General features: G+C 36.8%; 1 protein-coding gene across 8 annotated transcripts in view; it reads right to left on the bottom strand.

The window, feature by feature from the left end:
* Positions 1 to 18707, bottom strand: part of Pde10a (phosphodiesterase 10A) — a 522815-nt gene that overhangs the window by 152169 nt on the left and 351939 nt on the right. The window contains exon 1 of one of the 8 annotated variants that reach the window (XM_048805852.1): positions 16604 to 16884. The exons of the other annotated variants lie outside the window; for them this stretch is intronic. Within the exon in view, the coding sequence (XP_048661809.1) occupies positions 16604 to 16679 (76 nt within the window). The 5' untranslated portion in view covers positions 16680 to 16884. Of the gene's footprint in view, positions 1 to 16603; positions 16885 to 18707 lie in introns of those variants that run through there. 8 annotated transcript variants of the gene reach the window in all.

Below are 18707 nucleotides of genomic sequence, written 5' to 3'. Positions count from 1 at the left end.
CTAAAATTCATGCCCAATGAGGAGCAGATGACGGAGTATAAAGATTTAGTTTGATACAAGATTTCTGTGGGCATTACTGCTGCTTACTCTGGATGTTACTAAATAAAACAGGTTAGGAAATTTTGGTTTATTTGTTTTTGCTTTGTTTTTGTCATGTATGAACCCAGGAATTAATAATTAATATTTCAGGAAACCAGATAACAGTCCAACTTCAAACAGATGTTTAAGAAAAAAAAATTCTGTAGCTATAAAATGCTCCCTCCAATATGGCAAAGCTCCTATACTTGGTTTCCAGTGAGAAGAGACCCAGGGACTTCAAACTCTTGGCAGCCCGAGAGATCCTCGTAGTCTCCACACACTTCAGAGCTGAGTGTATATACAGATTACTTTAAAATTCTTATTAGTTTCAAGAGAGTTCCAAAATGAATATCAGAAGAAGTAAATTTTCTTAGTATATACTGCAAGATAAATTATTTTAGCACTTTAACACAAAATCTGTCAAGCACAAGTATCATGTGCCATACTAAGCAATCCTGGACTGTCACACTGCTTAACACAGTGTTCTTACTAATCTGTGTATATGTACACATGTGTATTCTCCTAAATGACATGTAATTGTTCTTCTAGGAACACATACATATATGCATCTATATAAACCTTCCATTATCCAGAAGCTAATGAAGATTACAGAGGAATAATTTTTAAATCAATTTTTTGCCTTTAGAATCCCCAAATCCAACTTTTTACACCTTCTCTTTAGGAATATTTACTTTCTTAGCATCTATACTCCAACTATGTAAGCCCCTTCCCTACCAAAAACATAGAACAGCTAACAGCATTTGTTATTAACAAACAATCCTTAGCAGCAGATGGCCTTACTGTAGTGTTTCCTACATATGTAAAAGATACCACGCTACACACATCACACACAATAGCTCAGTTAAGCCACAAAGTATCATGCATCGGGAGCAGAAGCATGGGAGGAATAGATGAACTCCAGATAGGGCAGAGGGGTTGGAGGGGAAGGGAGGGGGCATGGGGTTATAATGATGGTGGAACGTGATGATCATTATTATCCAAAGTACAGGTATGAAGACACACATTGGTGTGAATATACTATGTATACAACCAGAGATATGAAAAATTGTGCTCTATATGTGCAATAAGAATTGTAATGCATTCCACTGTCATGTATAAAATAAAAAAAAATTAACAAGTTTCATGCATCGGGCAAACAGGAAATGTAACAAACATTTGACAAACCCTGAATTATAGTTTCAGGTATAAAATAAGAAAATGAAGCAGAGTCACTGTGAAATTGAATTAATTTTCTATTGGCCACAAGAACAACAATCAGGACTGGAACAAAGATGCAAGCCCAGAAGTTATTTCATAAACCCAAACTGACTATTGTTTTTCCACAGTTTCTCTTGTCTTAGATTATTATACTTTATGACTTTGCTATTAGCGTCACCTTCAATTTGGAATTTTACTTTACACTTTTTACCTCAAGTTATAAATTTAAAAATCTGACTGCTAAATCTTACAAATTTGGTAAATTAGACAGAAAGAAACATTGTGCAGAAAACTCCCTGAACTCACAAGGCTTATCATGAAAATAAGTCTAATTTAGTACAGAAAGGAAGAGTCAATAGAAATGACCTCCCTTCCTCCCAAGTTCCCTTCATCTTTGCCCTCCCCCTCAAGGTCTTGGCTGCCAGTTCCCTTCCCCCCTTCACCGGAGAGGCCCCTCTACTAACTGCATACTGCACCTGGAAGCCTTGTTGCACTGGTCTGCCCTGTACACTGCCCCGAGTGTGGGCTCACTCATCACCAGGTGAAACCTCCTATTTACTGAGTAGGCGCTAATAGAACTTCAGTCGCTCCAGCTAGACTAGAAACTCTGTGAGGGCAAAACTGATCTGCCTCATTCTCCACATAGCACAGGGCCTGGCATTGTGCAGAAAGGAATTCACCTAGCAGCCTCAGCGTCCTCTCTGTAGAAAGGATCTTCCCCTGCTGGCCCCCCTAGCATCTGGGAATTTGGCTCTGGGAGAGTTCCCAGGCCAAGGCTAACTAAAGGCACCGCGCGAACAACGCGGCCTATTCACACCTGCTTTTCCTCTGAGTGTCTGAAACTCTGGAACCTGTCCGCTTGACTAGCCCCCAAATAAAAGCCTGGGTAGCAAGCCTCTAACACGCTTCCCTGTAGGACACTTTACACAAGCTGCTAGGGGAAAAGCATTTCTGAAGGACTCCACGAAGAACTCCTGGAAGCCCAAGCCAGCTCTCCCCTGGACTTCTGCCAGTGTGCCTTTCCCTCTCCTCACCATACTTTTACTGTGATAGATCTTAGTCATGAACACAACTGTACGCGGAAACCTGTGAGTCCTAGAAAACTACCAAACTTAGCAGTGATTCTGTCCTCCCCCCGCCAACGCCAGGACTATCATCATTAAGTAAATTCATCAATGAGTAAGTCATTGTCTCTTGTGATTTCAGAGAAAATTGGGAAGGAGTAGTAGGGATATGTTTGCTAGAAACTGCCCACTTCTACAAGATCACAGATAATACTCATCAGTAATCCCAGGTCCTAAAGCACGTTCTCTGAGCCTGCATATAACACTACACCAATTCTGCAAATACATTCCTATGTATTACACATCACCCTTTACAAGAAAGTTTATGGCTACCTGGCACAGTGATGCACACCTGTGATCCCAGCAATTTGGGAGTCTCAAACAGAAAAACCTCAAGTTCAAGGCCAGTCTCAGCAACCTAGCAAGAACCTGTCTCAAATAAAAATAAAAAGGGCTGGGGCATAGCTAAGTGGTAGAGTGCACCTAGGTTAAATCCCCAGTAAAACATACACACACATACACATATACACAGTTTATGACCATGGATTTATACAGAAGTTCCTTCTAACCACTTATCAGATAAGGGAAGACATTAATAGGCTCTAAATTTCATTTTGGGGGCTGTATTTAAAACAGCAAAGTCTTTTATTGCAATGAAAGATTATTACATGACAGATATAAATAACTATAAAGATATAATGGAAATGAAGGAATAAGAGATTTCTTTAGATTTTGTTAAACTCCATAAACACTGATACCATTCTTTTTAACCAAAGAGGAAAAATAGGATGCAAAACAAATATAAATGCCTTATTATAATTATCCTTACCTCCCGTGTGTGTGTGTGTGTGTGTTTGTGTGGTGTGTGTGTGTGTGTGTGTGTGTATAATCACCTTAATACTTTAATAATATCTTTCTAACCAGGTACATTCCCTGAAAGGAGGTTTGCCTCTAATCTAAAAAGCAGACATTTGCTAAGCCTTGGCTTAATGTACTAGCAGTAGTCTTCTGACCTAACTAATCAATAATCTCATGTGAATTAACAGCCTCAGGGAACCTTCCCTGAGAAGACATTGTTTCCAACGTTCATAGTTTGCATTTGTCAGAAAGTAAGTCCCATACTGATCCCTTTCTAAACCAAAGTGAAATTAACTGTTTTTTCCCAGCTGAGGACATCAATGAAAGTTGTTGTTTTTTTTAACTGAGAAATCCAACCATAAACCTGAACTGCTCAAAGTTATATAAAGATGAAAACAATCATTTCAAGTAGAACTATTAAGAATAAGCTTAAGATCACCACAATTGACATTTCTGTGGCTCACAGCTGCACCTCCACAGTGAAGTGCACAAGAGGGACAGACGTTCAGATGCAGTACTCCCAATTTCTTCAGCTCAAACATAGTTCCAAATCTACAGTGACCTGGTGGGAGACCCAGGGCTCTGAGTAACCAGACTTTAAGTTACTTGGGGAGTCAAGTAACACTCTAAGCTTCATTGTCCTTGTATAAAAATATGAGATTCATAACAGTAATTACTCCATAGGGTTATAATACATGCAAAGATCTAAACTAAGTGATTAATGAGTAATTATTTCAATAATATCCATCTTCACCAAAATAATGAACACATTTATGTCAAGAAATATGAGATTTAAGATTGTGAGAAATGCCTATTAGAAAATGTCATATGACTTTTCAAGCCTCTTATTTGCCCACATTTAGGAACACTTCATTTAGTTTTGTTTCAGAATAGTTAATGCTTCAGATACATCCATGAGTGCATAAGATGAAACCTGTGAAATCCAGAAACTGTCTGTCTAATCACCATATTAATCAGAATGTGTACCTCAAAGTCACCTCACAGAAACCAAGTGGAAGCCAGGCATGGCAGTACATGCCTATAACCTCAGCTATTCCAGAGGCACCCTTTCCCAAAATAACAGATAAAAATGGCTGTGCAGTTCAGCAGCTGAGTGCCTCTGGATTCAATCTCCAGAATCCTCCGTACTGCCAAAAAAAAAAAAAAAAAGGAAGAACAGGACCACACAGGGACAGGTGTCCAAGACTGGATCCAACCAATTAGGCAAATATTGGAGGGCAAATCTGAAGGTGAATCTACAAGCAAACCTGAGGACTATTCTCAGACAAATTTATTAATGAATTAAAGGAGAATAACCGGAAAGGGGAAAAAAACAAGGGGTAAAAATGGAAGTGATCCAACAAAGACTTTTGCCTTGAAGACAGCTGGAATGATTAAAGTTCCCTGTTTAGACGATGGTAACATTGTTCAAATGATTTTCAAGCTGGGATAGTTAATATAGAGCAAAGACACAAGTAGTCAGAAATTAGGAACAGGTAGAATATATATTATTAACATGATCCACATAGTCTACTATTAACCAAATGATTAAGATTAAATCTAGTCACCTGAAAATGAAAGTTATTTCTCAAATGCTAGACAACAGCCATGAAATGCAAATGAGCCTAATGCTAAGTAAATACCTTCTGCCCCTTAGCCACAACACATACCATAGAAGGGTGAACAAATGTTTCAGCTACCAAAGGACAAGAACAACCTTGCCTGGAAATCTAGAATAGTCTTCCATATTTCAAATAACAACAGGAATTTAAAGTCTGTCACTAACCACTGGAATTTTCAGTGAAGCACTGAAAATTAAAAAAAAAAAAAAAAATTCTGTTAAATGCTCCCACGAAATAAACCAGAGAGTCAAACGCATTGTTTTAAGGACACACTAAAATCTTTTACATAGGAAAGAAAACATGTTTTATGTGATATAATTAAATCTTTGGGGGGGGGGGGGCAGGGAGAATGAAGAGAAGAATCCCCACAAAGAGACTGATATAATAAATATAATAAATATATGAACAGAATCATTATAACTTCCATAGCCACTGTTTCAGAAATCAATTTAGATAAGACAAACAGAACAGCAACTGTAATTTTAATTTTTAATGGCCGTTTTATACCCTGCCAAAATAATGTAAGTATCACATCTACATTTTTGTTTACTCAAAGTTTTAAAATAATGCCCTAAAAGTGAAAATATGTGAGTCGCAAATGTCAGGCATTTCTATAAACCAAACCTTTTTCCCTGTACAAAAGGGGTTTTTAAAAACCATGACTGACAGATTTGAAAAAAATAAGCAAAATATATGTAAGTCTTCTCAGAATGAGCTGAAGTCATACTTTTTTCTTTGCTAAAAAATACCTTCTTTATAAGTTCATCCAGAAATGTTATTTTTTTAGACTTCCTCTAAAATAGTACTATTTATACTTTTCAAATTCAATGTAATTCATTTAAAATATTATGAAAGTCTATCTACATATCAAGCATTATATTGTACTTTAAGATGAATCAGAAAACTAAAAGAAATGAGGATGAATAAAGAAATAGATCCACAACCACATTCTAAGATTGACAGGAACACATTAACAGAACAAAGTATGGCTCACATGACTAATTCTGAATGTTGAAATTATTTCATTCACTCAATAAATGCCTACTGTGAACCAGGCATATCTATGTAACTGATACTCAATAACATAACAATAACCCTAACCTTACCAACTTTAAAAATGCTCTCAATGCAGGGCAACCCTAGCCAACAGGAACTGGAAACATTTAAAGGCAATGATGAAGGAGGATATGTCCAAGGAGACTGCACAGTCTCTACCTTGAGTGGCGACAGTGACGACAGTACAGGATTTAAAATATAAGAGGTAGGAAATGATTCATGGAAAAGAAAGTGACTTTGGTTTGGGATCTGCTGAAATACCATTTCCTATGGGACATCTGCCTGGTGAATTTAGAGTAAAATGTAGGAATTTTAAATTTCCAGCTCAAAAGAAGAAAATAGGAGGAATACTTGTAAAAGTCATTCATATTGATTTTTTTAAAAACTGAAGATATGCAAATGAATGAAATCTCCCAGAAATTCTGCATTGCAACCAATATGGCAAAGAAAATGTTAATTCCCATCTTTGTTCTGTACTTCATTTTTAAAAATGATAAAACAAAATTATACACTGTCCCATAAGAAAGTCATCCTAGAAATTAAAAACAAGCATGAGTATGTCTTATCACCTGAATTGTACAGTAAGACTTTCAAATCAATCCCCTCTTTATAAATATCATCAAAATTCAAAACCACAGATACAATAAAACAAGAATAGCCTTTTGTGAGAGGCTGAATTCTAAAAAACAGCTCCCTAAAACTTCTCCTGGTTTCTACACTTTCCATGACCCTCAAAACTACGGCGAGGATGGATTTTACTCCCTTAATAGAACATCCTGTCCCTCAAAGTGGTCTTAGAGATATCCAACTGGGCCTGATCCTATCACATGGACACTTTAATAACAAACAGTATTCTCCTGCTTACAGGAAAAGAAACCTGAGATTCACAGTATAAGAAAGACTTGAAGAGTCAGTCATTGTTGGCTTGAAGATAGAGTAGCATGCCAAGAAATGCAGCAAAGCCTGGGAGCTAAAAAGAGATCCCAGTGACAGCTAGTAAGTAAACAGGGACCTCAGTCTTTAACCCGAATTCTCCCAATGAAATGACAGGAATGAGTTTGAAAGCAGAGCTTTCCCTAGAGCCTCCAGATGAGAACTAAGTACGGATGACACTTTAATTTTAGTCTTAAAACTAGTCACATGAGACCAGACTGTTGTTCTATATAACAGGGAGGCAATAAACGGGTGTTATTTTAAGTCACTAAATTTATCTAAATTTACGGTGTTTTGTTATGAGGCAGCAGAAAATGAATCTTCCCATGTTGGATTTTATTGTTAATCCAGTTAATAAAAAACACAATATAACTATGTTACCCTTAACCATTTCGCAAAAAATCTGCCAACAAACATTAAAGTTGTAAAAAAAAAAAAAAAAAAATTGGTGCAAGAATGCACAACTCAGGATATGACATCTCTCTTCTCCATTTTGCCAAATTACACATCAGCACCCAAACATGGAGTGATACAGTCACCACAGCACAGGAGGCAGTAGGTACGGGATTCCCAGTGAGCACACTGAGCAGTTGGGAAAGCCCTGGGAGGCTGTGTCCATCTCCTGTAACACCCCAGAGACTGAAAGCAGGTTGCCCAAAAGAGATGCATGTGAATGTTAAGAAGTCAGTCCCGTGACAGCACACAAGACCAAAATTGCTTCAATTTGTGCTACAATAATGGAGTTTTTAAAAGTATTTTCAATTTGCTTAAATTTTAAACAGCAATAAATGGCAAAGTATTATCAGATAATGTAAATCTAAACTTTTAAAGAATAAAATGTTAAAATACTGTGAATCCAAGATGGCAGGCCAAAGGGAGGCTCTGTGGTGCTCCGTGACCCGGGTCTCAACTAGTGGAAATAGTGCTTCTCTGAGAGTGATAGAGGACCCCTACACAGCTGCTCTTGCGCAGAAATCACCAGCATTTCTGTGCCCCCAAGCCTGGCTCTGGGCCTTAGTGTTCGAGTAGGTCTCCTGACTCCTGACACCTGACTCTGGAAGTTCTAGCCCAGGAAGGCCTCATGAGCACCCTAGCAGGATCACCTGTCAGCACCACTGCAGACACCACTCTGCTCCCACGCCGGACACTCAGCTGCTACCTACCCACAGGATCTCTGCTACTCCCCTGTGGACCCCTATCTACCAACAAGAGGCTCCTCGGGTTACCTCCAATCTTGGGACTCCAATCCACAGTTACTACCATAGTTCCCTACACGGTAATCTACCTGCACCCGAGGGCATCTCACAGACTCTGAAGGCAGCCAAAGCTGCAGTATGAATGTCACAGAGCTCATCTCTGAACACATCGCACAACGCCATCACCCTGCTCCCCCTACCCCACCTGACACCCCCATGCTGGAAGCAAACTGCCTCCAATTTGGCTCACCTTCGTCACCATGTTTGGTGGGGGCAGCTCCCAGATTGGAACTCCAGCTGACCAGGTACCTGGTTTCCAAACCCCACCTCCACCCCATGGTGGTCATCCAGCACAGTATCTGCCCAACATAAAACAGCTCTCAGTGGGACCGGTGCGCAGTGCAACTAGGGTGCTGCCCACAGGAGCCCTGATGAGAGGGGTCCCTCAATTAGAAACTAACTGCTAAGGGAGAGGGAAACAGGGCAAAAGTTTAAAGACTAACAGACCAGGAACTGGGCACGTCCAGGCGTCCTGCACCAGGACCAGCCTTCCCACCCTGGTTACCTTCACCATCCTGAGGGCAGAGGTAGTAGCTAACAACAGACAACCACACCTATTGGATGGGAAGGGAAGCAGGAAAGATACTAATCTCTAAAACTACCAACAATCCTGGTTTCTTCCTTCAAGAATTTTTTTTTCTCCTCTTCTTCTTTACCTCTATCCTCCCGCTCTCACATACCCAACATATGTGAAATCAAGAATTTTACATGCATTAGGATTTTGAGGATTGGGACATCTGAATAATGTACTATAGGTGTGTTGTATATGCCCTTTTTTTCTTTTTCTTTTTCCCTGAAATTTTTACAATTTAACATCCTTTATTTTTCTACATATATGTGTGTTTGTTTTCTGTACTCTACTGTCTTCCCACATAATTGTCTACCCCAAATTACTTCCTGTCTCTTCTCTTGCTACTAACCTCTTCATTAGGTTTCCTTTCACACTTCCTAAGATATATTAACCCTACAACCTCACATCCTACCTCCTCAGCATATCATCCTGCACCTCACCCCCAGTTCATTATCCACTGTCAGGAAGTAAACCTTTTACAAATCTACTTATAGAAAATAAACAAATTCAACATTTCTGTACATTGTCACCAAACTGTAAACATCTTAATAGCAATTAACTGTTCATAATTGGTATATTGTTGATATTGGGATCTGTTAATGTTGTCCTTTCCCACAAGGGAGAGGTACTGGAACCCTACAGGAACACTACAACCTACAGGGTAAAAACAATAACACCCCGGACCCACAGAGCTTGAAGGGAAGACACACAAGCAACATGAAAAGACAACGGGAGAAGGTGCCCAAACAAATCAAGATACCACATTATTAGAATCCATGGCAACCACAGCAGAAGAAATGACAGAGAAGGAGTTCAGGGTGTACATGATTAAAATGTTCTGTGAATTGAAGGATGGTATAAGAGAGCAAATACAGACAACAAAAGATTTCGACAAGGAGCTACATAAACAAATACAGGAAGCAAAAGATCACCTGAACAGGTAGATAAAGGTTCAAAAAAAACCAGAAATCCTTGAAATGAAACAAACAATAAACCAAATTAAAAGTTCAAATGAAAGCATCACCAACAGAGTAGACCCTTGGAAAACAGGACATCAGACATGAAGACAAAATATATAATCTTGAAAAGAATGTTGACCACATAGTAGATAATGGTAAGAAACCATGAGCAGAACATTCAAGAAATATTCGACCAAAATTTAAGAGTCATTGAAATAGAGGAAGGCATAGAGTTCCAAACCAAAGAAATAAATAATCTCTTCAATGAAATAATATCAGAAAACTTTCCAAACATGAAGAATGAATTGGAAAACCAAATTCAAGAAGCCTATAGGATGCCAAATGTACAAAAATCACAACAGATCCACACCAAGACACATTATAATGAAAATGCCCTACGTACAGATAAGGAGAGAGTATTAAAAGCCACAAGAGAAAGGAATCAAATTACAAAAAGTGGGGAACCAACTAGGATAACGGAAGATTTTTCAACACAGACCCTGAAAGCTAAAAGATCCTGGAACAACATAATCAAGCTCTGAAAGAAAATGGATGCCAACCAAGAATCTTGTATCCAGCAAAATTAGGCTTTAGATTTGCTGATGAAATAAAAAACCTTCAATGATAAACAAAAGTTAAAAGAATTTACAGCGAGAAAACCGGCATTACAAAACATCCTTGGCAAAATATTCCAGGAAGAGAAAACAAAAAACAATAATGAAAATCAGCAGAGGCAGTTAGCACCCTAAAGGAAAAACTAATCAAAGAAGAAAATAAGTAAATAACAAAAATAAACAAATACAAACCATATCTCAATAATTGAATGTTAATGGCCTAAAAGCACCAATCAAACGACACAGGCTAGCAGAGTAGATTAAAAAAAAAAAAAAAAAAAAAGACCCAATAATATGCTGCCTCCAAGAGACTCATCTAATAAGACATACACAGACTAAAAGTGAAAGACTGGGAAAAATCATACCACTCCATGGACTACAGAGGCAAGCAGGGGTTTACATCCTCGTAAAGTAGATTTCAAGTCAAAGCTAAGCAGAAGGGATAAAGATGGACATTACATACTGCCCAGGGGAACCATACACCAGCAAGTCATAACAATTATAAATACATATATATATATGTCCCAAACAACAGAGCATCTATGTTCATCAAACAAATTCTTTTCAAGTTCAACAGTCAAATTGACAAGAAAGCAATAATATTGGGTGACTTTAACACAGCCCTCTCACGACTGGATAGATCTTCCAAACAAAAGCTGAACAAAGAAACTATAGAACTCAATAATACAATCAATAACTTTGACTTAACTGGACATATATAGAATATTTCATCCTTCATCAAGTGAATACACTTTCTTCTCAGAAGCACATAAATCCTTCTCTAAAATAGACTATATAATATGCCACAAAGCAACTTTTAACAACTCCAAAAAAGTAGAAATACTACCCTACATTTTATCAGATCATAATAGAATGAAATTAGAAATCAATGATAAAATAAAAATGAAAATTATTCCAACCCCTGGAGACTAAATAATATGCTACTAAATAAACAATGGGTTACAGAACACTTCAAGGAGGAGATAAAAAATTCTTAAGAGGTAAATGAGAACATGGACACAACATATAGAAATCTCTGGGAGACTATGAAAGCAGTATTAAGAGGAAAATTCATTGCATGGAGTTCATTCCTTAAAAGAAGAAAAAGTCAACAAATAAATGACATAACATTACAAGTCAAAGCCATAGAAAAAGAAGAACAAATCAACACCAAAAGAACTAGAAGCTAGAAAACAATTAAAATTAGAGCTGAAATCAATGAAGTCAAAATAAAAAAAAAAACAATTGAAAAACAAAAAGTTAGTTCTTTGACAAAGTAAATAAAATTGACAGACCCTTAGCTACGTTAACAAGAAGAAGGAGAAAACTCAAATTACTAACATACGTCATGAAAAAGGTAATAACCTATCAGACACTACAGAAATACAGAGGATAATAAGAAATTATTTTGAAAACTGTACTCACATGAAATAGAAGATATTGAAGGCATCGACAAATTTCTTAAGTCATGTGATTTGCCCAAATTGAATCAGGATGATATACACAATTTAAATACACCTGTATCAAGTGACGGAATAGAAGACACCATCAGAAGCCTACCACCCAAGAAAAGGCCAGCACCAGAAAGATACACTGCCAAGTTCTACAAGACCTTTAAAGAAGAACTAATGCCAAAACTCTTCAATGTATTTCAGGAAATAGAAAAAGAGGGAGCACTTCCAAACTCATTCTATAAGGCCAATATTACCCTGATTCCAAAACCAGGCAAAGACACATCAAAGAAAGAAAACTTCAGACCAATATCTCTAATGAACTTAGATGCAAAACTCCTCAATAAAATTCTGGCAAATCAAATACAAAAACATATCAAAAAGATAGTGCACCACGATCATGTGGGATTCATCCCAGGGATGCAAGGTTGATTCAACATATGGAAATCAATAAATATAATTCATTACATCAATAGACTTAAAGATAAGAATCATATGATCATCTCACTAAGATGCAGAGAAAGCATTTGAAAAAATACAGCACCCCTTCATGTTCAAAACACTAGAAAAATTAGGTATAGCAGGAACATATCCCAACATCGTAAAGGCTATCTACGCTAAGCCCCAGGCCAAAATCATTCTAAATGGAGAAAAATTGAAGGCATTCCCTCTAAAAACTGGAACAAGACAGGGATGCCCTGTTTCACCACTTTTATCTAAAATAGTTCTTGAAACACTGGCCAGAGCAATTACACAGACAAAAAAAATTAAAGGGATACGGATAGGTAAAGAAGAACTCAAATTAGCAACATTTGTCAACGATTCTATATCTACAAGACCCAAAAAATTCCACCAGAAAACTTCTAGAACTAGTAAATGAATTCAGCAAAGTAGCAGAATATAAAATCAACACTCATAAACCAAAGGCATTTCTGTACATCAGTGACAAATAATCTGAAAGGGAAATGAGGAATACTACCCCATTTATAATAGTCTAAAAAAAATAGAATACTTGGGAATCAACCTAACAAAAGAGGTGAAAGACATCTACAAAAACAAAACTATAGAATTATTAAGAAAAAAATTAAAGAAGACCTTAGAAGATGGAAAGATCTACCTTGCTCTTGGATAGGCAGAATTAATATTATCAAAATGACCATACTATCAAAAGCACTATATAGATTTGATGCAATTCCAATCAAAATCCCATTGGCATTCCTCATCAAAATAGAAATTCATCTGGCAAAATAAGAGACCCAGAATAGCTAAAGCAATCCTTAGCAGGAAGAGTGAAGCAGTTGGCATCACTATACCAGACCTGAAACTATACTAGAGAACAATATAACAAAACAGCATGGTATTGGCACTAAAACAGACTGGTAGACCAATGGTACAGGATAGAAAACACAGAGAATAACCCACAAAATTACAATTATCTTACAGTATGACAAAGGTGACAAAAACATGCATTGGATAAAAAGATAGCCTGTTCAATAAATGATGATAGGAAAACTGGAAATCCATATGAAACAAAATGAAATTAAACCCCATCTCTCACCATGCACAAAACTCAATTCAAAATGAATCAAGGACGTAGGAATAAAATCAGAGTCTTCTAATAGAAGAAAAAGTAGGCTCAAATCTGCAACATGTGGAATTAGGTCCCAACTTCCTTAATAAGACTCCTATAGCACAAGAATTACAATCAAGAATCAATAAATGGTATGGATTCAAACTAAAAGTTTCTTCTCAGCGAAAGAAACAATCTTCCTAGGTGAATAGAGAACCTATATTTTGGGAGCAAATTTTTACCCCTCACACATTAGATAGAGCACTAATCTGTAAGGTATATATAGAACTCAAAAAGCTAAACACCAAAAAAAACAAATAACCCAACCAATAAATGGGCCAACGACCTGAACAGATACTTCTCAGAAGAGGATATATAATCAATCAACAAATATATGAAAAAATGCTCATCATCTCTAGCAGTCAGAGAACTGCAAATCAAAACTACTCTAAGATATCATCATCTCACTCCTGTCAGAAGGGCAGCTATTACGAATACAAACAACAATAAATGTTGGCGACGATGTGGGGGAAAGGAACTGATACACTGCTGGTGGGACTGCAAATTAGTGCAGCCAATATGGAAAGCAGTATGGAGATTTCTTGGAAAACTGGGAATGGAACCACCATTTGACCCAGCTATCCCTATCCTAGTTCTATACCCAAAGGACTTAAAACAGCATACTACAGGGACACAGCCACATTAATGTTTATAGCACCACAATTCACAATAGCTAAACCTAGATGCCTTTCAGTAGGTGAATGGATTTTAAAAAGTGGCATATTTACACAATGGAAAATTACTCAGCAATAAAAGAGAATAAAATCATGGCATTTGCAGGTAAATGGATGAAGCTGGAGAAAATAATACTAAGTGAAGCTAGCCAATCCCAAAAAAAAAACAAATGCTGAATGTTTTCTCTGATATAAGGAGGCTGATTCATAGTGAGGTAGGGAGGGGGAGCATGGGAAGAGTAGATGAACTTTAGATAGGGCAGAGGGTTAGAAGAGGAAGGGAGGGGAGCAGGCAGTTAGAAAAGATGGTGCAATGTGATGGACATAATTTTCCAAAGTACAAGTATGAAGACACGAATTGGTGTGAATATACTTTTTATACAACCAGAGATATGAAAAATTGTGCTCTATATGTGTAATATGAATTGTAATGCATTCTGCTGTCATATATAAAAATTAATAAAGAAAATGTTAAAATATCTAATTAAGTGATAATAAGTAATAAAAGATAGTAACATCAAAGGTTCAGTTAGCAGACACAGCAGGTACACAGAGGGTAAACCCAGGAAGTGTGACTGAGATCAGCCAGTCAACAGTATCACTGAAAATCAGTACTTTTAAAAAAGCACATGATTTTCTTCCAGAGAATTATCACAAATAGTTTTGTAGAAAATAATACTAATTCCATACACAGTCTTTCCAAAAATAAGTTCATGTCATGAGGCCAGTTTTACCTGATGCTAAAGAAGTATCTCTCATGAGTATAGAACATAAGTCCTTACAAAATATTAACACATGAAATGCAACAACACATTAAAAATAAGAGGGGCTTATCCCAGGAATGCAAGGTTTGTTGAACACCTGAAAATCAATTAACAAAATATAATATGTTAATATAACAAAGGACAAAAATTCTATAATCTTCCAAATAGATGCAGAAAAAGAAGACAAAATACAATATTTACTCATGACACAAATTCTCAGCAAAATAGAGACAGAAGGGACTTTTTGATTTAAAGAAAATACAGCTATGAAAATCCCAGAAAATATCATACTTCACAGTGAAAAGCTAATACTTTCCTCCTAAGACTAGAGACAGGGCAAAGATGTCTGCTTTCACTACTTCCATTCAATATTTTACTAAAGGTTCTAACAAATACAAGAAGGCAAGAAAAAAAAATCTCAGGAAAAAAAATCATAAGTCTTTATTTGTAAATAAATATACATCATCTGGCAGGTAGAAAATCCTAAAGAATCTACAAAAAAATAAAGTAAAATAAAATAGCAGAACAAATACGCAAGGTCACAGGATACAAATAAATATACAAGAATCAATTCCTTTCCAGACACTAGTAAATAATTTTTAAAAATCTTAGAATATGTAGAAATAATAAAATTTTTATGTAGAAAAATGAACATAAAATATGTACAAATAAATTGAACAACATTTAAGAATAATACAATAAAAACTAAAACAATGCAAATACAAATTAAAGAAAATTTAAATGAAGAAACATATCATGAAATGGACTACAAGACTCAGTGTTGTGGAATGTTTATTCTCCCAAGTTGCTCTACAGATTCAATACAGTCCCTGCTGTTTTTCTGGTAGAAACTGATTATTCCAAAAATGTGTACGGATTCAAAAGACTTAGAACAGTCAAAACAATTCTAAACACGAAAAGCAAAGAAGAAACATATCTGAGTGAAGTTCATTATTATATCTAACAAGAAAATTAATTGGAAATACAAATGTCCCTCAAGTCATAATGGACTTATATTCCAATAAAGCATAGTAAGTTGGTAAGTGAAAAATGCATTTAATACACCTCACCTACCAACACCATAGCTTAGCAACCATGTGTTCTACTGGTTATTTACCCGTATAATGCATATCTTTGTGATTGTGTAGCCAACAGGGATTGTGTAGCTAGCTCACTGCCATTGCCCAGCATCACAATATTATTATACTGCCTGGGAAAGGAAATTCAAAATTTGTACAGTTTCCACTGAATGCATATCATTTTTGCACCATTGTAAAGTTGAAAAATGGTAATTTGAATCATTTTTGTCAGAGACAGTCTATTTGCCCTCATGGTATGCCATTCTATCTAGAATTGTTTAATTCATGTATTTCTAAAGTAAATCTTGTCCAAAACCTTCTTCTATTCATTCTCTATCACGTTTGTACGTAAGAACTACATTCTCTTTGTTTTTTCAGGCCAAAATCTTTCAAGTCAGCCACAAGACTCTCCTTTCTGAACCTCTAAGTCTTGTTTGGATTAAATCTACAGTCTGGTTACTCAATACCAAGTTCAGGCCACATTCTATTTACCTATGTTATTTCAGTAGTTTTAAATGCTAAATGGTTTCACTGGGACTACTCTTGACCCTCTTCAGTCTATTCTCTGTAAAGCCACAAAGTGATGCTGTGAAAACATGAGCAAGTTTTGCAAAGGCTTCTGAATCCAACAGAGTCATACTCCATCATCCACATAACCTTAGAGGCCACAATAAATGGCCCGCACAGTCTGCCCTCACTTCTCTACCTCCCCTCCTTCCCTCCTCCTCACTTTACAGACAGCTCTGCCCCAGGAAACATGTATTTGAATCCTTTACCTGGGAAATTCTTGCTCCAGAAGTGCCAAAGGCCCATTGCCTTGTACCTTGCAGGTCTTAAGTGACTAATTATCATTTCCTCAGTGATGTCTCACTGGTCAGCTTTTCTGAATTTGCCAAATGTCCTTCTTAAAAAAACACGACTTTTCTCCTCCTTATTTTCTTCCTTTGGTGTACAGTAGTCACACCTTCTTCTCAGGGGATACACTATAAGATGTTTTCTGAAGCCAAGGACCTTGCTGACCTCTACATGTACAGTGTTTTCTTCTATATTTGCATACCTATGATAAAGTTTAATTTATAAATAGGCATAACAGGAGAAAAATAATAATAATAATAAAAGAAAAATTTTATAACAATATACCATAATATAAGTTATTCAAAATGTATTGATTATTTCTTTCTATAATTTTCCATTTAATATTTCTAGACCTATGCTAACAGAGGAAAAGTGAAGCTAAGGAAAGGTGGAGGCATAGATACAGAAACTATTTTATATTGCTAACATATCACTTTCGTTTGCTTTACTCCACCTTCCTATTCCCAGCCTAGAATAGGGCCTGGCATATTATCAATACCCAATAATTATTTGCTGGATGACATACTAAAGTCTTTTAATAACTTTTAATTAAAAATAAGTAAGCCAGTTTTTACATACATAAGCATATGATTCAAAGAACGATTTGATTAAAATCAAAAAAGGCTTTGAAATTTGGCCAAAAGAGCCTAAAAGGAAACATCAGCAAAGGGAAATAAGGACAAAGGAATAGTATTCACTATTGTAAAAGAGTAGCAAGCATTAAGCCAGCAGTGGTGGACGCCTGTAATCCCTGCAGCCTGGGAGACAGGAGGATTAGTTCAAGGATAGCCTCAGTAATTTAGCAAGGCCCTTCTCAGAATAAAATATAAAAAGGGATGGGGATGTGGCTCAGTGGATAAACACCCAGGGTTCAATCCGTGCAACCCCCCACAAAAAAAAAAAATCACTAACATTACATTTTTTTCTGTCACACAAATTAATGTATGTCAAGTACATAAGAAACAAATCTTTAAGTTATGACACCTATCTTTAACCATAAATTAAAATAACTAAATTTTTATGGATTGTCAAAATTCATATATCTCTTTTATTTATAAGAAAACTACATCATAGCTGGGCACTATGGTACATGCCTGTAATCCCAGCTGCTTGGGGGACTGAGGAAGGAGGACTATGAGTTCAAAGGTAGCCTCACATTAGTGACACCCTCTCTCTAAATAAAAATACAAAAAGGGCTGAGGATGTGGCTCCGTGGTTAACTGCCCCTGAGTTCAATCCCTGGTACCAAAAAAAGAGAAAGAAAAAAATAAACAAAACTACATCATAAATCAGGTGCACGGGCACATGCCTGTGATCCCATCAACTCCTGAGGCTGATTTAGAATGACTGTAAATTCAAGGGCAACCTCAGCAGTTTACACAAAATCTCTCTCAAAATTAAATAACAAAGTAAAAGGTCTGGGGATATAGCTCACTGGTAGAGTACCTCAGGTTCAATCTCCAACACTATAAAAAATAATTTGAAAAAATAAAGAAAACTAAAAATTTTTTTACTAAGTCTAAAAAACTATGGTGCTACAAAACGTGAGTAGTATTATTTTTAATAGTTGTCTAACTATAATCATGATTTATCAATCTCACCACTATCAAGTCATAGAAGGCCAATCATATTAACTTCAATTCTCCAGAAATGTTTGAAATTTAAATGATTATTAAAGTGCAACTGACATACCAGATGACAAAACTTCCTAATCTAACTGCATTAAGAAATAAAACAAAAAGCACTCTGTTGAGAGCCACAGCCAAAGGGGCCCCAGCAAACTTCCAGCTGCCAGCAAACTTCCAGCTGCCGGCTGATGATTGGCTCACAGCGGCCCCAGCAACATCTAGCTGATTGGCTCCTCGGCCCCAGCAACATCTAGCTGATTGGCTCCTCTGCGGTGATGCTCATTGGACTGTTTCCCTGCCCTTTCAGACCACGGAGCTGCTCATTGGGGGACTTTTTTTGGCTCCGCCCACGTGACCCAGCCAATCGGCCTCAAGAGCAGGAGGATTGTGGGAGGTG

This window comes from Marmota marmota, unplaced genomic scaffold (assembly GCF_001458135.2).
Source record: "Marmota marmota marmota unplaced genomic scaffold, marMar, whole genome shotgun sequence".
NCBI lineage: Eukaryota > Metazoa > Chordata > Mammalia > Rodentia > Sciuridae > Marmota > Marmota marmota.
This window is presented reverse-complemented; position numbering and strand designations above follow the sequence as displayed.